The sequence below is a fragment of the Bipolaris maydis genome, assembly GCF_028858645.1.
Source record: "Bipolaris maydis strain C4 unplaced genomic scaffold PSV08scaffold_9, whole genome shotgun sequence".
NCBI lineage: Eukaryota > Fungi > Ascomycota > Dothideomycetes > Pleosporales > Pleosporaceae > Bipolaris > Bipolaris maydis.
This window is the reverse complement of record NW_027093865.1, coordinates 1,295,531-1,316,114: the sequence shown is the minus strand read 5'-3', so window position 1 is coordinate 1,316,114 and position 20,584 is coordinate 1,295,531. Positions and strand designations below refer to the sequence as shown.

Sequence of the window (20,584 nt, the reverse complement as noted above, 5' to 3'; positions counted from 1 at the left end):
TGTGGTAATCTCCAGCAATGCAGATAGAAGCTATGGTTGGCTCAATTCTTCTTATTCTGGGGATTTATGAGTCTGAATAACACTGAATTTCTGGGCAAAATACGTTTGCAGACTTGGTGTAACTGTTGAGCAGTTAGTACAGGTGAAAGCGATATAAAGAGATGTGGTTACCTCTAGATTGCACATAATTTGCAAAGCTAGCGCAAGAACGGCATTCCATGGCGAGGGCAATTCGAGTTAGAGTCTAAGAATATTAGGAACAACAATACCTACCAGAGATTGCATGGTCTATACACGTAAAAAAAACTGGCAAACTAGTTTCTTGGCTGCTAACATCATGGTGGGCGTTAGCTGACTTTGCATGGAGTGTGGTTTGATTCTGTTACTGCTAGGCAGAGATCTCTTCATAGAAATTGCGCCTCTTGTCATCTCTCGGTGTTTGCTTTGAACTGAACTTCGAATATGATGTAGGATAGGCCTACGTAGCCTATCAGACGCATGATGCAAAATCCTCTGCTCTCAATGTTTTGCTTGAGGTCCACGGTCACTTAGTTATGAATACATTAAATAATTTCAAGACAGTCTCACAGCCAAAAACGGGCACTTCCTCTAAAACTAGTCGTTTACTCCCTACATTCGGATGGCATAATGATGGCATCACATAGTTAATAGGATGGTAAGAGTATCGGAAGGTCCAGATGATTCACCTTGAAGACAAAAGTTATATTTGAATCTCTTTAATTTTTCAGATCTCGCAAATCGCGCTACATGTGTGGTTTTAGCTGTAGTTGAAAAGATACAAGTATCATCTTCTGGCCTACGTCATGATACGTAGTATTTCTAGCATATCGACATGAGTCTGCCACATGTAGTTGGTTGAATTCTCCGCAGATCTCAGCACTAAACTCACATTTCCTTCTTGTATAACCTCTGCACGACAGATGCACGGATCGATGACGCAAAGAATGGGGTGTTCGTGACTAAGCGGGAGCACCGAGATGGCCGACTTCGGACTTAAAAGCGCAGATTGCCCTCTCACTCCAACAAGTATCGTGACACTCCGTTGTCGCAACATCTCGAAAAATAGGACTTTGCCTGGATCAAAGTGGGGCGATTTCGGAATGTTCGGCTCTAAGCGCTACATGACCCAATACTATAAAGACATCGATCTACCTCCCTTTAATCCCGGCACTAACTAAAGCAACTGCCATCATTGACGTATTTGTATACCTGCTGCCTAGCACTCTTCGACCCCATTGTATAAACTCCATACTACCTATTGAATAGATATCATACTTTACAGTTCCACATAGACAAAATGTCTGGACCATACCTTCATGGACACCATGCCTCTGTCCTCCGCTCTCACAGTTGGCGCACCGTGGAAAACTCCTGTCCTCATCTCCTGCCATTCCTCAACAACACCTCACTGCAGATACTCGATGTTGGGTGCGGCCCTGGCACCATCAGCGTTGATCTCGCTGCTCGAGTTCCACAAGGTTTCGTCTACGCAATCGATCCCTCCGCCGATGTCATTGAAAAGGCCCGAAAGCACGCAGAAGAAATGGGAATCAAAAACATACGCTTCGAAGTTGGTGACATTTTCGAATGGAACAAGCTTGAAGGTGTAGAAGAGCAAGGCTTTGATGTCGTACACGCACATCAAGTACTGCAGCATCTACAGGACCCGCTAGGCGCGATGAAGGAAATGAAACGACTAGCCAAGGCCGGCGGCATTCTTGCCATCCGAGACTGCAACTACGGTGCGATGGATTGGTATCCGGATCACCCCGTGCTGCATAAGTGGAAGGACCTTTACATCAGGGTTGCGCTGGGACTCAAGGCGGATCCAAACATTGGCAAGCGACTACATGCAGTGGCAATGGAAGCTGGCTTTCCAAGAAGCGATATAGAGGCTAGTGTGGGTACGTGGACATTTAGCACACCGGAAGAGAGGGAGTTTTGGTGCGGCCTCTGGGCTGACAGAACGGTGCAAAGCGATTACAAGAAGAGGGCATTGGATAGTGGGCATGCGACGGAACAAGACCTGGAGGAGATCTCCGCGGCCTTCAGAGAGATGGAGAAGAAAGAAGACGGTTGGCTTGTTGTTATCAACGGACAAATCATCTGTCACGTTAGGTAATGGATCTAGATCATCACAAGCCTGATTCCGCTCTCAACAGGACATCCGCCTTTACGCAGTGCCATCTGCTTGGTCCCTTTACGTATCCCGACTCCAGCTTAGTTATACATGTTTCCTCACCGGCTCGTCCCATTTCCCACACCCCCACTCAACTATCCAATTGTAACCGCATGCGCTCTTACCGCCTGGAATCATCTGACAGATAATGCACTAGCTTCCTAATCCTGCCGCGGCTGCCTGGCCCTGCAGACGTTCGCTATATCAACCCCACCTTGCCCCTCCAAACTGAACCATCAGCACAAACCATCAATCCACAACCTTGTGAATACCAACCCTTCATTTTACCAACCTACTAAAAAGCCCCGTCGGAAATCAACATGCAGTCCGTCACCGTTCTCGTCAACTCCCACAACAACAGCTGCCCCAAGTGCGGCGCTGGCATCAATGATGGCACCAAGACCTGTGGATCTTGCGGCAGCGTATGTTCTTAGAAGAGGATAGGGCACTACCTACTATCAGATCACCGCTAATAGTAGCAGACTTGTCCTGTCTAGAGTAATGTCGGTTCATTTGCATAGTGAGGCGTAGTGGGCAAGGCTGGGCGGATCTATCCGCAGGTTGTGCATAAGCGGCGTTAGTACCAGGTTGATTGGAGGGCTCGTGAATATGAAGACGCTGATGGAGATTTACGATTAGTGAGTCCTGGAATACAGATACGCTATTATCGTGCGACTTTTGCTTCTTGTGTGGTTCAGAAAGGCGAAATCGAAGTACTTCCGGTAACATATTTGCAGGCTGATGATCTATGTTGTGCATCCTAGTCCTGTCTTCAGGTTCTCTGCTTTGTTACATTTTTGCAAAAGAGTTTCGCCCATTGATCAATGTTCATTTCCTTTGCGCCTTCTTCACATGCGCGTACGTCGGCTCAAGCACTATACACCTCCCTACATCACCTCCGCATGTACACTTTCATCCAACCACCAAACGCCCTCTCCACGTCTCCATTTACCCAGAATAAGATTATTACAAAAGCTATATCGTCGATTTCTCTCAAGTGCATATGAATAACATGGCATAATGTGTTTGGCGACGATGTGACTAACAGTCTACTGTTTTCATTCCAACTCATCAACCTCACAATACCGCGGGAATCACAAGAGAGAAAACGTCAGTACAACAAATGCACTGAGAGAGTAGAGACTCACTGAAAAGACTGGAAGGTTGGAAAATAACGAGCCACAGTACCTTAAAGGCATAGCCTACGAGAGTAGGACCAGCCACATGATGGACGCAGCGAAGAAGATCAAGATGATGAGTGCTAATGGCGTTGATGATTGAAGGGATAGCTTCTGCAAGCCCACTTTGAACACGAAAAAGTGGGAAGTTGGAAGAGATGGAAAGAAATTTTGATTCTCTTTGGGTGTAAGTGATAGGCCGAGGGATTGTTACTCGATTTGTTTGTTTCTAGTATCACCTCAAGGGTTGAACACAAGTTTGAGTTGACGGTGCACGAAACAAGTACTGAAATCCATTTATGAATTCGTGTTCACTGCTAACATCTGACAGATGGTAACATCCAAGAAAACAGCAACTGGAAAGAAAACCTGGGTATCGTATGCTGAGAAAATACCACCATTACAAAACCAGTTTCGAGATTGCCAACTCTACTTTGCAGCGGATATGGTATTCTTATACTTGGTGCTGGGTTAAAAGCTGGGTGTCACAAGATAAACCTTTCTTAAGTTAACATCCAATTAGATATGTAAGTTTGGAGAGCGTATCTTACTAATGACTTCTTCTTGCTCAGTAGCCCCTCCTCATCCTCAACCAAACCAGCAACGCACAGACAATCATGACAACAGCGGTTAGGAACATAAAGACGGTATCGGCTTTAGCTTCCTTGCAATGGCCCTCAAATACAGCTATTTCCTTCGAGGGGTTTTTGCCATATTTGTAGTTATTCCAGCAGAGTCCGGATCCAAGGCAACCACCATTGAACCACTTGTTCTCAGCCATCTTTTTCACGTTGCCGGGATCTTCGGCGCTTACTTTGCAGTCCACGCCTGCTAGTTTAATAACGAAGAGCTTTTGGGATAGTCAGTACGTTGTTCTCTTATATTCAATGAAAAGAGCGGTGATGTTGATCAGAGGATGCGAATACTTACAACACCACCAGCAAGGTTCACGAGCGCAACGACGCCGTCGATGATAAGCCCAACCATGCCACCCAAAAAGTCAAACCATGTTGCAGCCAACCCTATAAATGCAGTTACAAAGGACAGTCCGCCGACAAATGCGCCATAGCCCAAGCCGGCAGGAAGATCGCCCCAGTGATGGCCGCGGATGAGCGTCACGCTAAGGCCGAGTACAATGATGCCAAAGAGCGCTTGTACACCGCGCAGCGCGACATTGATGATTGAAGACACCATTTTTGCTTTGAATTCTATCCCAATACTTGAGTCGGAAGATGTAAGGGTGTACTCGGCGAATATGTGTCGCTTTAGGTTGTCGTTTGATGACGGGTGAAACGGAAAAAGTTTATTCGCAACCACAGTCTTCGCAATGAAATTCGCAAAGACGAATTTTTTTTCCAAAAATGATGAAGAAAAACAACAAAGAGAATTTGGAAATCAAAGGCACCTTCATCACCTCAAGTATCCCCCAAACCTCCTCGCGATGGGCTATGCTACTTGCGGCCCCCAGTTTAAGGCGGCCCATCGCAAGGCTGTAACGTGTGGCAGATGTGCAATTTTCACCCGTTTACCGTGCAACTAGCCAGGCAAACACGGCGCTTGAGTCACACAATCACCGCCTCGTAGATTGTCAATCCCACTGTATTTAGTGGATATAGTGTGAGATGGCGATGTGGAGGGCTGGTTGCCTGGCATGAATCACAAGGGAGTTACCCACATTTAGCCGCTTTGAGCACGTAACCGCTTGGGCAAAACGGGCCAGAGGAATACTTGCTACTCTGTGCAATGACATGATTGGGCTTGCAAGGGTACGCAATGGCAAAAAAAAAATAAGGCTGGCTGCTCTTCACCGGTTTGGTACTAAATTTAGTTCAATAGGACAGGCAATGCGGCATATTGCAGTATTGCATAGAGCGAAGTGCTGCTCTCTTTGATTTTTTTCGTATACCGATCCAATGAACAAAGTATGCCTTTGCTGACTTGTACCAGAAGAACGAGAAATCGAAATTCCCACCGCCGCCTCATGCGTCTTTGTCGTCGGAGTAGTTGTTACGCTTGTCTCAACATCAACAGATACAGCGTGGCTTGCCTGACCGCCAATGCCGGTTTCAGGTCGTCAGTATACTTGCTGCTCCCAGCACAGCCTTTACAGTCCTGCCCAAGTACTCGTTTGCCAGAGTGAAGTTCCCCATGGAAACGGCTTCCGTAATTCCAGGAAAAGTAACGGGCCTGTATCCTGTATCTATTCCTGGTGCAAACAAAAGATGCTGATAGAAAGGCCGTCCAGGAAGTCCGCCTTGGTTGATGAATTCCCGTCCAAAATCGCGAGCTTTGCGATTCAGTTCCATGATTAGGCGTACATTGTTTGAGACCACAGCTGCGTCGCGAGCAGCATTGAACAATCGTGCTGCTTCTTCGAATGCCGTAATGGCATCTTCAAGCTGCTCGACTCTCACTGCCGCCGTTCCATTTGTAGATGATATAAGCTTGTGGAGATCTGCAAGCCATGCCTGCATTTCCATACCATAGTTGGATGGCTCAAGCGGCACAACATCGTCGTTTACCAAGTGGAACAGCATCAAAGTCAGAAACTGACCAATTGCCTTGTGCATTACAAATCCTGGGTCAGCGAACCTGGTCATCCAGTAGTAGCTATCAAAGTTGGAGTGTGTGTGATAAATTGGGTCCAGAGGCGCTCTCGTAGTACCGATGTCCATGGCAGAAATGCCCCCGCGATGCACAAAGGCTGTGTAGTCGCTTTGTGCGCCCAGAAGGTCAATTTCACCAGCCCTTTCTTCCCAGACATCGTAGATTGTACGATTTTCGCCGTGGGGCCATATGACCTTCTGCGCAGTTGAAGTTACCAGAGAATGGAGGTCGGGAGAAGCACTGAAGTCAGGGATGGTGCCAGACACCCCAACGTCGATGTTTAGGTAAGACACAGCGGAGCTTTTGAGCCAGGGAGTGTATTCCTCAACCCATTCGGTGCTAAAACATGTTATTTCTGAAGTTTTGAAAACAGATTTGTAATTCAAGAACCATAACTCACCTTCCCACCAACCCGTACTCCTCAGCGTCCCAACTACAAAGAACAATCGTCCGTTTCGGCCTCCACCCAGTCTCCAAGAGCTTACCAATCGCCCTTGCCAGCTCAATCAAAATTGCCGAGCCAGAATGCGGATCCGCTAATTTCTCAGTCAATTCATCAAAAGAACCATGAAGCATCCTTGTTCAAACTCACCAGCACCCCCAACCATCCAAGCATCATGATGATTCCCTACCACAACAACCTCATCCCCCTCCGTCCCATTCACAACACCAACCGCATTATAAATCCACTCAATACCCCCCTTCATCTCATTCCTCATCTCAAGCACCGCATCAGACCGCCCACTATAATCCCCCTCACCTGCCCACCCCTCCAACCCCTCCAACAAACCCCTCGCCACACCCCACGACAAAGGCAAACTCGGTATCTCCGGCAAACTCTCCACCCCCTTCCTCTCCACCCCTTCCTTCGACGCATACCCCGGCGTCGTCGGATCCCCAGGATACTTAGTCAAGTCCAGCACACTACCGCGCTGTACACTCCACGGATTCCGTGCGGGCCCCGCAGGATACGGTGCGTACGCCGGCGTAGCCATTTCCGTGTCGTCGGCGGGGTCAGTGAAGAGGAGGAGGCCGGCGAGGTTGAAGGAGTGGGCGTTGCGGAGTTTGGTGCCGCGGAAGGGGCCGCCGTGTTTGGCGAGGCCGATTTTACCGGCGAGGGAGATGTTGAGGTTGGAGAGGTGTTGTAGGTCTTGGGTTGTGGCGCGGCCTGGCGGGAGTGGGTTAGCTGGTGCTGATTTTGGGGAGGAGAGGGGGTCGGTGTACCGATGTAGATGTATGGCGCTGATACGTTTCCTGAGGCGGAGTAGCCATGGAATGCGGGGATGCGGTTTGGAGAGCTGGTTGTAGGGTCTTCTTCGAGCATGGGTTCTTCGAGGGTGAGGTTGTACGTGCTTCCGTTGGGGTATCTGAGTGTGAGGGATTGGTGGACGGGGTAGTTTAGGTAGACATCTTTGAATTCGTAGTTAGTGAATAGGCATGCCCATCTTCTTATTATCTAGCATAGAATAAAGGGGTAAAGATACATACGATAACTATCTAGTCTAGTATCGAAACCATACTCGGCCCATTTTGCAGCTGTCCATTCGGGCACAGTACTGCTTTCTCCCGCGAGATTCCGCTTGTGTGCTACAATGTATGAGTATACTCACACTTTATTTTGGGTAGGCATTGTAAGAATTACAATAATAGCTTGACCAAGATGCCATGGATGTGTCATCGAAAGACGATACTAGAATTTGTTCCTGCGGTGTCAGAATTGGTGGGAAGCTAGGGGCCGTATCGCGACGGTATATATGGCGGTTGTGGTGCCGAACGCGGTGTTTTTTGTCACATCCTTGGGTGATTCTAGATAGAAGTAAGACTAAGACAAAGTACATGATATTGGTGATCGAAGCTGCGTGCATCAATGCGATTTGAGAAGGAAAAAGGGCTTGTTAGGTACTTGAATGATAGAGTGGCACATATGCCCAATTAAGTATTGGTCTAGGTAGTTCAACGAATCACCCTAGCTACTTTAATTTGTATAAATATCAACCATGTGGGGTCAAACAAGGGGTTACTTGTGTATGAGATATGACATGACGCAAAGTGACTTCTCGTTATAAGCAACAGGTGAGGTCCGGTTGGTCACATTTACGGATCACATATCGGGACCAGATATTGCATCAACCCAATTTACACCTGACAACCAATCATCAAACACTAATTTCGACACAGCTCAACAGCCCAGCGACTACGCAATGACCTCCACCGTAGCCACCTCAACAGCATCCTTCACACCATCGTCAACAACAACCGGCCTCCTCGGTGCGGCATAAACATCCCCCTCATCCTCCTGCATCCCCCCGAGCAACAACGAACTCGGCGCAGCCGCCTGCTCAGCCGGCGACCCCAAAAACGCCAAAAACTTCTCATCATGCCACTGTCGCGAAGTAACATACCTCCCCTCACTATCCTGAAACATAGTCTCATCCTCAGCCCGCAGAAAGTACGCAACAGAGTATCTATGCTCACTATAGTCGTACGGCACAACACGGTGGACACACGATTGGAACGCGTGACCGCTTGCGAAGCGCAGGGAGTCGCCAACATTGATGATAGCTTGACCTTGCTTGGGCTCTACGAAGCCGAATTCTTTGGTCCCTGGTGGCCGGATTTGGAGACCCCATTGTTCGGTGAAGAGGACAGTGAGGGAGCTGATGTCTGTGTGCTTCTGGTGGCCGACGTTGCCGTCCGTGGAGGGGTTGGATGGGATGTAGTGCATCATGGATAGAGTGCTGGTCGAGGGACGGTGGTTGCGGTGCAGATTCTCGAAGCGGGATGCACCTGTGAGACTGAAGGCGGTGGAAAGAGCAGCCAATATGACTTTCCCGATGATATTGTTGCCGGAGATGGCGTTCTCGAGGGTCTTTAGGTCGGTGCTGTTCTTGATGTTGCGTGGGATGTGGGGAGATTCGCGTTGGATCTCGTCGCGAGAGACTTTGACCATCTCGTAGCCGTCGCGTGTGTCTTCTAGGACGCCGTTACGGGAGCCGATGGGCTCGTAACTAGTATTTGTTAGTGACTGTGGTGAGGTATAGAGTGGGGTCTTATGTATGGACTTACCCGAGATGAGGGGAGACAAGACCATACTCGTTCTTCACCTCAATTGGAGCTTCGAAGAACTTGTGCATGAGCTTCAAAAGCTCTTGGTGGTCATCAAGGAATCGGCGTCCGTCAACGTTGCTCAGGTCCAAGTAGAAGAAACCTTCGTCCTTGCAGCATTGTAGAAGCTTCTCGAGTTCAGCAGGCTCCTGCGATAGTAACGCAGAGAAGTCGATAGTCTCCATGTGGTAGACTGGGACTTGCTTCCCATTCCACTCGACCTTGTGATGGATGTCGTTTGATGAAGCCATGATTTTGTCAAGTCTCAAAGGCACTGCTGTGATAATGTTATTGAGTTTTTTTCATAAAAGATGTCACTGACGATTTTCTTCTACTTATTTCCTGGCATGAGGGCATGAATTTATACTGAAGTCGACTTCACGTGGGAAAGACAAAGTGGAGGATCTTCTAGTCAGGGAATGCGTTGATTAAACCCTCTTACGATGAAACTCGGCATGTCTATCATTTAGACATATCGATTAGACCTAGATTAAGCAATGTCGCTCTTGCTTCTGGGTCTACATGTCAGAGTTGTACACCCCACATACTTTGCAGCTATCAAATTTGTGATACAGCCGGTACGGATTCCTTATGCATGCCAACTGGTACGCATCTGTTCAAATTTCTTGGCTGACGACTTGGATCGCCATTGAATTGATCAAGATGCTTTTGACCCCGCGTCATGATGTGCTTCCTATGCTTCATGCCATCGTGTGGAGCCGAATCAATTGGCTGCCTCCTGCATATTATTTATCCGTCGTATGGGTAAAGAAGACTGGCACTTTGTTATGAGAAATCACAGCATAAACTGCGCTCAATCGGTAACTGGGAAGTAACTGCCGTTGCTGAGGTCGGGGTTTTGTGGGGCCTCCATAGTGGGGAGGCCAACGCGTGGGACGACTTACGACCGGCATTACATACTATACACATTCTCATGACTTGGACAACTGAACAGTTAGAAGACTCATTGTTACTCGGATTGAAATACGTAAGAAATTTGGTCTACATAGAATATTTTGTTACAGACATTTCCCGCAATGTGCAGGGTGTTTACAGCTTCATGCCCAAGACCTTATGTACCCTCAAAGCTTGCCTGATGCTCAAGTCAAGCATAATCTCCTCACTACCACCTGGGATAGCATACGCCCTGACATCCCTATATAGCCTTTCGACCTTGGCGCCCTGTCCGCCTCTGCTATAACTCAAGCCACCAAAGATTTGACTTGCTTCCCTAGCACAGAACTCGAATGTTGTTGTGCTCTGGGCCTTCAAGCTGGCGATAGCACCTCCAAGCTTAAGCATAGCCTCCATGTCGTCCATCTTCTCGCACTGGTAGATGAGGTTCTCCATCCAGTTGTAACTGGCCTCGATCTGACGAGCCATATGCGCGAGCTTGAGACGGATGACGGGGTGGTCGATAAGGCGCTTGCCGAAGGTCTTGCGCTTGTGTGCGTACTTCATGCTCTCTTCGTAGCATACACGAGAGAAGCGGAGACATTGAATGATAATGCCAATACGCTCGTGGTTAAAGTTCTAGATGATGATTAGTGGGCATCTAAAGGTGGTTCAGATGATTGACTTACCGTCATGACGACCTTGAAACCCTGGTTTTCCTTTCCGATGAGGTTCTCAACAGGAACCTTGACATCTTCAAAGGTGATGTAGGTGGTACCACTGCTCCATACACCCTGGCAGTCCATCTTACGGGTTGAAACGCCGCCTGCGCTGCGCTCAATCAGAAGGACCGAAATGCCGTTCATGCCCTCGCCGCCAGTACGCACAGCAGTGGTGAAGTAGTCAGACCAAATGCCGTTGGTAATCCATTTCTTCTCACCGTTGACAATGTAGTGTTTGCCATCCTCGGAGAGCTTGGCTTCACAGGTCAGGTTTGCGACATCACTGCCGGCATCTGTTGAAATGTCAGTTTCAACATTTTCGATACAAAAGGTGGGAACTTACCTGGCTCGGTAATTGCCAAACAGATTCTCTTCTTTCCGCTAAGCAGATCGGGGCCAATGCGCTGGACAAGCTCTTTCTTGCCAAACTTGAACAGAGGCGGTCCGCCAATTCCGTATCCACCGATCAAGCCCCAGACGAGCCCACCACTGCCAGTCCTTGATATTTCATCGGTGATGATCATCTCATGGAAGTGATCCCACTTCTCTGGTGGCACACTCTTGACCCTCAGGTCGGTATATTGTGTAGGGTACTTGACGCCAAGCATGCCAGCGAGGTATCCTCGTGCTCCCATTTCGAGGAAGATCTCATCCGGGACCTTCTTTGCTTCATCCCACTCTGTGACGTATGGCATGAGCTTCTCCTCAACCCAGTCGCGGACTTCTGCGCGTAGAGCGGCGTGTGTCTCGTTGTAGTAGGGAGAGTGGTACTGGTCTTTGTGTTAGCCGATGCTCATAGGAGTTATTGAAAGGCGCGTTCGCGGACATACAGTTTGGTACCATGAAGGGTCCGCATATGGGACGAGGTCGCCATAGGAATCGAAAGGCTCCGACTCCTCGGCAGCTTGAGTTGGCTGAGGTGCTACGACGCCAGGGTTCGCCTCTGGCTTAACAATGTCCTTCTTCTCCGGAGCAGCGGCTGCGGGAGGAGCTGGAGGGGCAGCCTTGGTGTCGAGTGATCCGACTTGCAGCTGCTTCTGGTACTTCTTGAGAATGCTCTCGTTATGATACTTCCAGAATTGCTTTGAAGCATCCTTGCCAGCTACTCGCTGGAGGACTTGAAACCATTAGCTTGGTCCGCGGAGTTTGTAAGATAGGGCTCAGCGTACTCTTTTTGCCGCCAGGGTGGTCGTCCTGGAACTTGGTAAGATCGTAGACATCCTCGTCTACAATGATCCACAGGTCGTTCGCAGTCTTGTGCGACGCGACATCGGCGGTAGAGAAGCGCTTCGCCATTTTTCTCTAGATTCAGAACACAAAGGGGGAGCAAGGCGAAGGGATGAAAAGCAAAACGATGAAGGAAGAATGATCACAAGACGACGATGGAGACACTTCTAAGCTTATAAGAGGATTAGTATGGTTTCGCGCTACTTTCACATGCTCGCAAGTACTCCACGCCAAGGAATCCGGGGAAACAGGCCATTAGCTGAAGACCGACCGTGGATAGCGCGTTTGGGGCACTGCGACCGCTCTCGTGTGATCTTGTGCGTGGATTTACGGGCGTTGCCATTGGTGGAGCTGAGCCTTGAGCGGCTGACTTGCTGGTTGAGGGCAGACGTCATTCACCAAGATACCGAGGCATGCCGGATTGGGAGGGCGCACGTGGGGCGGCTCAATTGTTATTCCATGCACGACATGGGTCCGCAGCGCCGAGGGCATCACATGTCAGGACAATGGTGACGTTCAGGTGCTGATGGTCCGATGCTCCCTGACAGAACGCGTCGCGGCTGTGTGTGCACACGTTGTAGCCATGCCATTTCGACGGGGGCGTGGGCGTGGGCGTGGGGTCTCCGCATCAATTTCCGTCCTAGTCTGGCGACCGTGTCTCTCGCAGAGCTGAAATAGCTGGACACCAAACCACCATCAAAAGTGCTAAAATACCAATAAGAAACTGGCCCTTTCCTTTGTCTGAGGCGCCCGGCTATTTCGGTTCCGCAAGAGCGTGATTGGCATTTCAAGAGCTTTTGTACAGATTGCGAAAATCATGTTCGCATACGCATCGATGCAGTTGTGTATATTGCCGTGGAGGAAGATAGCTCCTGGCAACGGTGGTCTAGATGATCTCTGCATCGGTCCACTGGTCTCTTGAAATAAAGGAGTGTAGTTACGTGTATACTGTGAGCGTGGGCGCTGAACTAACCTACTGCGCGAGCCAAATAGCAGACAATGTCAAAGGTACTCGATGAACACTACTGAGATAAGCGATAGTTGCGCAACGACATACGTAGCACGTTTTCCGCAAACTGAGCGATAATGTCAAGCGCGGGTTAGTCCTTGGTGGTTTGGGGCTGATGGTGCGGAACATGCAAAGGGCATCACGTGGTAAAATGATTAATCAAGTTGGAAATGCTGATACAAATTCCATGAAATGATATTTGCAACAACATTGCTGCCGCATGGATCATATTTGTGCCGGAGACGCCTGATCCCGTCCACTGCGTGCCTGAGGCCCGATTTTAGCTCAGTTGATGGTCAGGCGTTGCAAAAGATGCACCTGGCAAGAAACTATGTAAGCATTTCGACGTATGAATGCACGAAGTACTTGGTGCAGGTCGGCCATCCAGTTTTCTTTCTATCAGGCTTCAGAGTAATCAAACTCTGTTCTGATGCGATTGGTCTTGACCCTCCTATAAAATTACCCATAATTGACGTACAGTGCACTTGCGCTTCACCCTTACATCGGCCATCCTCTGGCCTACAGTCATTCAGAGATATCTTTCCAGACAGTGTTGCTTCGTCGGGTAGACACTACAACTGAATAGCCTGGTAGTGCCGCAGCCTTTGCAAGGTCTCAGAAGGAATAAATCCAGGTCAGTCAAGGCAATACATCGCTGCAATGATAAGGATGTATCTCCTTAACACCAATAGGCAATACCAATTTACCACACAAGGATGAAGGTGGGAGATAGGAGAGGGAAACAATTCACCTACAGATACCAACTACACCAGCCCAACAGTATTCAAACTGGGTCAGTACACTCATATTGTGCACCGAGTATTTACGCCGATAGAAGTGATGAACGCTCCACGACAGTAGTTTCACTAACTGCGCGTAATATTCGGATGGTAGAACGAACTTATCCTATGCCAGACCAATAGTTGTGTACGTACAGGAAACGTCTGGCGTGTATCAGAGCTACAACATCTGCAGTAACCCAGTTGAACTGGCTAGGTGAACTCGTATTGACATCTAGACTCTCGGTTCAGCGTATAGTAGAATTGCCATATCAGATGAGTCCAACTTCAGCTCGGCCTTAATGCGTTAACAAACGGAACTGTCTTGTGATCGTCCTTGCTAAAATAAACTGTCTTAATCACGAAAGCACTACTGCTTAGCCAAATCTGTCCTGCCCAAGGTCTTCGTTCTCGTTGCCACGGCTAAGTTCCATCGATTCTTGAATGTGAAATGCGGAGATACTTGTTCGATAAGCAAAGCAACAACTTTTCGGTATAGCCATCTCCGTATGGACCGTATGGACCGTATTGCGCGAATTACAGATATTTTGTCGTCTCCCGAGGGGCGGAATCCGTGCATTCCGATTGGCGCGCCCGATCGATGACCCTAGCTCATATACGGCAACACCCGAGTTTGGAGGCCCATGTTGTCAACAAACATTGAATTTCTTCCTCCGCCCTTTTATGCCATTGGCTCCCTACACCTCCTCCTTGGCTGTAATGCATGCTCTGTGACGAAGCACAATTGCTCTTTTCTTTCCCTTTTACATATTTTGAAGTTTGCATTACCTCTTTTGCCCTCGTCGAGGTTTCCAAGCGCCGTCTTGTACCTGAGCGCCCCTGAAACCACACACCGCCACCGTCACCCGCACAACAATCATGTCAATGCGAGTGACGCGATCCCAGGCGGGCAAGACCCCAGTGTAAGACGACACATGAATGCACAAAAAAGGCTGACTGCTGACATACGCGGCACAGCAAGCCCGAACGTCCCGGTTTTGTTGAGACTCCAGGGCGCAGGAGGTCACAACGGCGCAAATCAGTCGTGGCCGATGCCGATACATATGAATCGACGCCAGAACCTGAGGAAGCCTTCGCAAAGTCCTTGCCATCCACCGACAGCACCATGTCCCTCGAAACAGGCCACACCAATGGCCATGCCAACGGAAATGGAACTACCAATGGACACGCAAATGGACACAACAAGCAGGAAAAGGTTGAATTAGACTTTGCGTTCGAGGCCGAAAAGTTCTTTGCCCCCAAGGACCCTTCTGGCCTGGGCGAATTTGGAGGTGCAATCGGAATGGGCAGTATGATGATTTGCTTTCCTGCACTCATGTACTACATGTGGATCGGAGCCGCTTTCTACGATGGCAAGTTCCCTACACGTACCCAGGGCCAGAGCTGGTCAGACTTCTTTGGCCATATGTGGTACCTGGTCAAGACGGAAGCCTACCCCAACAACAAAGCATGGCAAATTTACTGGTTCTTCGGACTGATGCAAATGGCCTTTTACATGTTCATGCCGGGTGTCTACCGCAAGGGCAAGTCGCTTCCTCATCTGGGTGGAAAGCAGTTGGACTACTACTGCTCAGCAATGTGGTCCTTCTATTCTAGCATTGTCATCATGCTGACCCTGCACTTTGGCGGCTACTTCAAGCTTTACACCTTGGTTGATGAGTTTGGCCACATCATGAGCGTTGCCATCATCTCTGGCTTCCTCTGCTCGACCATCGCATACGTCTCTGCTCGCGTCCGCGGCGCAACCGTCCGCATGACCGACAACTTTATTGTCGACTTCTTCCTCGGTTCTGAGCTCAACCCCCGTCTCTTTGGTATCTTGGACTTTAAAATGTTCCTTGAAGTCCGCATCCCTTGGTTCATCCTCTTCTTCCTTTCGCTTGGCACGTGCTTGAAGCAGTACGAGCAATACGGCTACGTTTCCCTCGAAGCCATCTTCCTCCTATTCGCACACTACCTCTACGCCGGCGCCTGCGCAAAGGGCGAGCACCTCATCATCACAACCTGGGATATGTACTACGAGAAGCTTGGCTTCATGCTCATCTTCTGGAATATGGCTGGTGTGCCTTTGTCGTACTGCCACTGCACTCTCTACATCGCCTACCACCACCCCTCCGAGTACGATCTCCCGACCTGGTTCACCGTTCTTCTGACTCTTGCCTACCTCTACGCCTACTACATCTGGGACACGACCAACTCGCAAAAGAACCAGTTCCGCCAGGAAGAGCGTGGTGTGGTTGAGGAGCGTACCACTTTCCCCTACTTTAAATACGGCCGCATCGAGAACCCCAAGACTATCCAAACTGCCCACGGAAACAAGATTCTGGCTGATGGCTGGTACGGAAAGGCACGCAAGATCCACTACACCTGTGACTTTTTCTTTGCCGTCAGCTGGGGCCTCATCACTGGTTTCAGCAGCCCGTTCCCTTGGTTCTACTCTGTCTTCTTTGCCGGCATGATTATCCACCGCGCAATGAGGGACATTGAGAAGTGCAGGGAGAAGTATGGTGAGGCATGGAAGGAGTATGAGAGGCAGGTGCCTTATCTTTTCATCCCAGTAAGTCGATATGTTCCCTTTTGTACAAGCATCACTCGCTAACGTTGTATTGTAGTACGTCTTTTAAGCACGCGACTAATCCGTGTATCCGAAACTCAATCTCTCTGTGTACTATACAGGTTCGGGCTCGTGCCTCAGCTCACTCGGAATTAGTTGCGTACGTACATGATTTTGATCCATGCCATGTTCGGCCGACTTTGTATGTACTGTGTTGGATGGCTGTTTTATCTCTAATGGTAAGGGTTTCTGTGTATAAAAGATACTAGACGAGAATACGTATTGTAAATGGTTGTAATGGAGGCAGTAATGCCATATATGAAGTATATCACCGATAATGTCATTTGTTCACTCGCACTGGATCTTTGGCATGGCAAGAAGAATGGGGAAAAAGACAAAATATTAATGGTAACATCTATGGTAGAAAGTCGGCAAGCAAAGACAATCATCCCCTGCGTCTCGTGCTTGGGCTCTTGCCAGCCGCGCGACCGGTGGACACGGAGCGCGTTGGCTCCTTCTTCTCGCCTCCGGCCACAATGGGCTTCTCGAGTTTCTTGGATTGAGTCTTCTTGGATGCGGGCGCGTTCCAGTAGTACATGACCTGAAGGAAGAGGATAACGTTGAGAGAGAAGCCAGCAATGAATCCGTAGAGGATGAGCGGATCGTCGACTTCCTGGATGGTGGTGAAGATGCGAGAGAGGGAGCCGAGGAGGTAGTTAATAACCTACATCACACGCCACATTAGTCGCGACATCCAAAGAAAAAGAAGGAGAAAAGGGGGAAAGGGGGGAAACTCACAGCAAAAGCACTCAGCTGTCCCGTACCACCCTCACTCCACACGGTCAAAATCTGCGGCACCTTACTCGCAACGCCCAACACACCCGCACTCGCCTGCAACAAAGCCAACCTCTCCTCACCCACCAGCTCCTCATTAAACAGCGCCGCCCCCGCCGCCATCAAGCCACCAACCCAGGCCGCAATCCCGATCCCCCTGCCACTATACTTGAGCACCAAACTCGCAATAGCAATGTTCTGCACCAGAATCAACGCCGTCTCGCCAAACGTGCTAAACGGGAATCCATGGCGCACGTTGTACGCGAGCGAAATGAGGTACGATCCTGATTCGAGCAGGTACGAGAGAAACGAGAGGCCGTCTGCCGACTGCGAGTTGAGCAACTTGAGGAGCTGCGGGATCTTGACAATGGACGAGGCGCCGATGATGCCGATGCCGAGGCCCTTGGAGATGGCCAGTTTGACGCATTCGGTTGCGCTGAGGTCGACGTTGTAGATGAGGGTTTGGTAGCAGCTGGGGCCGAGGAGCGAGACGCCTATGTCTGCGATGGGTTGGGGCAGCGCGCGGGTTAGGGGTTGGAGGGTTGATTGGAGGGCTTCCATGGTGGAAAGCGCGGGTTGGAGATTGTGGGCGTGCTGTGATGTTTGTGTTTGGTGTAATGCGCCCCGGTAGAGAAAGGGGAGGGGGGAGTGGGAGAGAGGGGTGTCGTGGGAAGGACACTTTTCGGATGCCGATGTGTAGAAAACAGGGTCCAACAAAAGTGTCTTGTTCGAAGGATCCACTGACGCAACGCTTGGCGTTCGCGTGCAGGGGTGTCTGACCATCACTTCCGCGATCTGTCCCAAAAAAAAATCAAGTAAAGATTACACATAAATCGGATTGCATTTTTATGCTACAAATTTCCATGGCGCCATTTCCTCTAGGGAAATTGAATTCCTGTCATGATGATCCCCATTCCCACACAACTCCTTGTTCCCAATCAAGACGCGATACATGGCGCCTCGTCCTAATCATAGCCACCTCTTCATACCCTCATCGGCACACCAACTTCTGCCGAGAGAAGAGAATGCGGGGATTTTGGGAAATTCAATTCCTCCGCCAATATATTGTCGCTCATACACAATTGTGCACCTCGATCCCTCTTCATATTTGCTGGGGCATGCTTGTAGCATGTGGCGGAGGCACGGGCGCAACATCCCTTCGATCAGACAGATCTCCCGTTTGAGACATCGTGGGCTGTTGATTCTGTATGACAGCATTGTGCGGAGGAGGTGGCGTAGGAACAGGTGAGATGCCAGCAGGTGGATGGTATCCTGTATCCGTGAGTCTACCAGACACCGGGTTGTAGATGCCAGTCCTGGATTGAAGCTCGTAGTTTTCATCCTCTTCCGAAGACGAGTAATCATAAGTGTCCATCTGGCGTTGGCGTGCGACGTCCGCAGCAAAAGGATTGGTGGAGGGCAGTTGATTGGTGTACCTGTTGACCTTGGAGGATATGCCGGATGTCATGGTTTCGGTCCGGTAATTACTCGATGCGCCCGTATCACTTCGGTTTACGCCATACTGAGATCCCGATTCCTGCCGTCTTCGCTGAGAATTATGAATTTGTTGGCGAAAAACATTGCCTCCAACATCACCATCTGGAGGAACCACAGCTGTGGCGGAATATCCTGATGCTTCCCCACGCTCTTCGTCTACCGGCTTGTTGATAGCTCTTAACGTTTGCATATCGTCCTCCGTCATCATTGGTACGTGCGGTGGTGCGCGTGATGCTTTGCCCCAGGCACGAATGGGATATGCGCGTCCCTTGCGCCAGGTCTCGGAAACAGGAGGGAAGTATTGTCGGTACGAGCCCCATGCCACGAGTATGCCAAGTAGGGCGCCTGAAATGACGTCGAAGGGGTGGTGACGGGCATCCATGATACGCGTTCCCGTAATGAGCGCAGCGCCGAGTGTGGGGACCATGACAATGAACGTTCTCCAAACCTCACCCTTGGCGTCCAAAACGTGGAGTTTTCCGGAAAGGTAAATGGAGAGGTAGAACAGGCCGGCAAAGGAAACTGCGAAATGTCAGCAAAATTGCCATACACGAGAGAACAGATGCCGTACCGCTGCTGTGTCCGGAGGGAAAGCTCTTGAAGCCATCTTGCAGAATGTAGTTGTCCTTTTGGGTGCAAATGTCAATGGTTTGAAGGGCGTAGCGCTCCGTGTTAATCTTGGCTTGATCCACAAGACACCTGTCGGCTGTCAGTCAATGCTCCTACGTGGTGTGCCAGGGACCAATTAACCGGCTAATGAGGTCCGGTCGCGGCTTTCCGATGGCATTCTTCAAAGCCCCGGTGATTGTAAAGGCAGCGCCGATACTTAGGCCCAGCCCAAGTATACCGCAGTTCAGCTCCCACAGCCTATCCTTGAACCTGTATCTTCCCGAAAGACGCTTGAGGCCGGTGCGATTGGCAGGCATGGCAGTCTGGTGCGAGAACAGACCATCGATGACCATGGTATATATGCCAATGATGACGGCGGGGGCGAGGACGACGTAGACACATAGCCATATGACGGGCACGCGCTCTTTGGTGGCGAAGGGGTAGTGGAGGGTGTAGTTGTCGAGCGAGAAGGGTTGGTGGAAGGGGGGGATTTTGTCGACAATGGCAAAGGTAAGCATCAAAACGCTGTGAGGTTGATTAGCACTAGCCTTGCTATTGAGCCGGCAAGGAAGGAGGTCGTGTGCAGCGGAAGGGCCGGCCCTACATGATTATGAGGTAATCGCCGATATACCTGCTCTGGTCAGCACTCAATACGCCTCGAGGGTTGCCGGCTTCACGCACGAGAAGATGACTTTCTTGGAGAGCCGCTTCTTGGAGAAGGGCAGGCGCTCAGGGAGCTGCTTGGACGTCCAGTCGTCCATGGCGCACTACACAGCCCGAGCGGCGGTTGGGATGCAACAGTGCTTGGTGGTTTGCAGCCGCAGCCGCAATTGTGAGGCCCTGCTTGTGGGTATACACGACGCTGGTGGGCGGTGAGGAGCACGGTCAAAGGCTAGGGGGGAGGCTTGGGAGGCTCGCTGACGGGGTGAGGCCAAACATGCGGCCCTCGCAGAGAGGCGCGTGGGAAGAAGAAAAGAGGGGAATGGGGTGCGGGAAGAGAGTACAACACAGCGGGAGAGATGGAAACAGAGTGGTATTTGCCCTTGGCTAGCACCGCCCCAAGAAGCTCAAAGGAGCATGTCTAAGAGAACAACCACACCCTCCCTGTGTGCTTGCAGGGTGGCTGAGGAGCTGACGCGCTGCCGTCGCTTGGCTCTCCACAGCCTGGCCGCTAGCCGCCTCGAGATCAGCGTTTGGTTGAATGCAGCGACCGTGGTTGCCGGCCGGAGCTTTTTGGGTATATTTAGTCGTGCCTCGGTGCGCCTGGGGCTAGGGAAGATGCATGCACCAGCTGCTTCTGGCTCGTCTGCTATACGCCCAGCAATGACAGCCGTCGTGGGCTCGCCGG

General features: G+C 50.2%; 7 protein-coding genes across 7 annotated transcripts; 2 read left to right on the top strand and 5 right to left on the bottom strand.

Moving 5' to 3' along the window:
* Nucleotides 1–1,214: 1,214 nt before the first annotated feature.
* PSV08DRAFT_309950 (S-adenosyl-L-methionine-dependent methyltransferase) lies at nt 1,215–1,930 on the top strand (the record flags this gene model as incomplete). The annotated part of the gene is made up of 1 exon (XM_014228521.2): nt 1,215–1,930. A coding segment is annotated over exon 1 (602 nt), but the record flags the coding sequence as incomplete, so codon positions are not given.
* A 1,601-nt stretch (nt 1,931–3,531) lies between these two features.
* Nucleotides 3,532–4,797, bottom strand: PSV08DRAFT_309928 (marvel domain-containing protein). The gene is made up of 3 exons (XM_014228520.1): nt 4,309–4,797; nt 3,930–4,228; nt 3,532–3,876 (listed from the first exon to the last, which is right to left on the bottom strand). The coding sequence occupies exons 1-2, from the start codon at nt 4,570–4,572 to the stop codon at nt 3,947–3,949; spliced, it is 546 nt and encodes a 181-aa protein (XP_014083995.1). The 5' UTR covers nt 4,573–4,797; the 3' UTR covers nt 3,532–3,876; nt 3,930–3,946.
* Nucleotides 4,798–5,444: 647 nt separating this feature from the next.
* On the bottom strand, nt 5,445–9,341 carry PSV08DRAFT_410637 (uncharacterized protein; the record flags this gene model as incomplete). The annotated part of the gene is made up of 7 exons (XM_066093863.1): nt 5,445–6,324; nt 6,386–6,521; nt 6,578–7,153; nt 7,210–7,395; nt 7,474–7,564; nt 8,198–8,993; nt 9,052–9,341. The coding sequence occupies 7 exons, from the start codon at nt 9,339–9,341 to the stop codon at nt 5,445–5,447; spliced, it is 2,955 nt and encodes a 984-aa protein (XP_065948938.1).
* A 703-nt stretch (nt 9,342–10,044) lies between these two features.
* Nucleotides 10,045–12,208, bottom strand: PSV08DRAFT_205024 (acyl-CoA dehydrogenase/oxidase). Its single transcript, XM_014228517.2, has 5 exons — nt 11,876–12,208; nt 11,537–11,823; nt 11,050–11,476; nt 10,674–10,999; nt 10,045–10,623 (listed from the first exon to the last, which is right to left on the bottom strand). The coding sequence occupies exons 1-5, from the start codon at nt 12,000–12,002 to the stop codon at nt 10,141–10,143; spliced, it is 1,650 nt and encodes a 549-aa protein (XP_014083992.1). The 5' UTR covers nt 12,003–12,208; the 3' UTR covers nt 10,045–10,140.
* Nucleotides 12,209–14,454: 2,246 nt separating this feature from the next.
* PSV08DRAFT_402962 (ergosterol biosynthesis ERG4/ERG24 family-domain-containing protein) lies at nt 14,455–16,653 on the top strand. Its single transcript, XM_014228516.2, has 3 exons — nt 14,455–14,644; nt 14,700–16,299; nt 16,355–16,653. The coding sequence occupies exons 1-3, from the start codon at nt 14,601–14,603 to the stop codon at nt 16,364–16,366; spliced, it is 1,656 nt and encodes a 551-aa protein (XP_014083991.1). The 5' UTR covers nt 14,455–14,600; the 3' UTR covers nt 16,367–16,653.
* Nucleotides 16,654–16,680: 27 nt separating this feature from the next.
* On the bottom strand, nt 16,681–17,798 carry PSV08DRAFT_363414 (uncharacterized protein). The gene is made up of 2 exons (XM_014228515.2): nt 17,095–17,798; nt 16,681–17,020 (listed from the first exon to the last, which is right to left on the bottom strand). The coding sequence occupies exons 1-2, from the start codon at nt 17,689–17,691 to the stop codon at nt 16,742–16,744; spliced, it is 876 nt and encodes a 291-aa protein (XP_014083990.1). The 5' UTR covers nt 17,692–17,798; the 3' UTR covers nt 16,681–16,741.
* Nucleotides 17,799–17,946: 148 nt separating this feature from the next.
* Nucleotides 17,947–20,221, bottom strand: PSV08DRAFT_205017 (phosphatidic acid phosphatase type 2/haloperoxidase). The gene is made up of 5 exons (XM_014228514.2): nt 19,918–20,221; nt 19,841–19,867; nt 19,378–19,761; nt 19,199–19,326; nt 17,947–19,149 (listed from the first exon to the last, which is right to left on the bottom strand). The coding sequence occupies exons 1-5, from the start codon at nt 19,995–19,997 to the stop codon at nt 18,233–18,235; spliced, it is 1,536 nt and encodes a 511-aa protein (XP_014083989.1). The 5' UTR covers nt 19,998–20,221; the 3' UTR covers nt 17,947–18,232.
* Between the last annotated feature and the right edge of the window lie 363 nt (nt 20,222–20,584).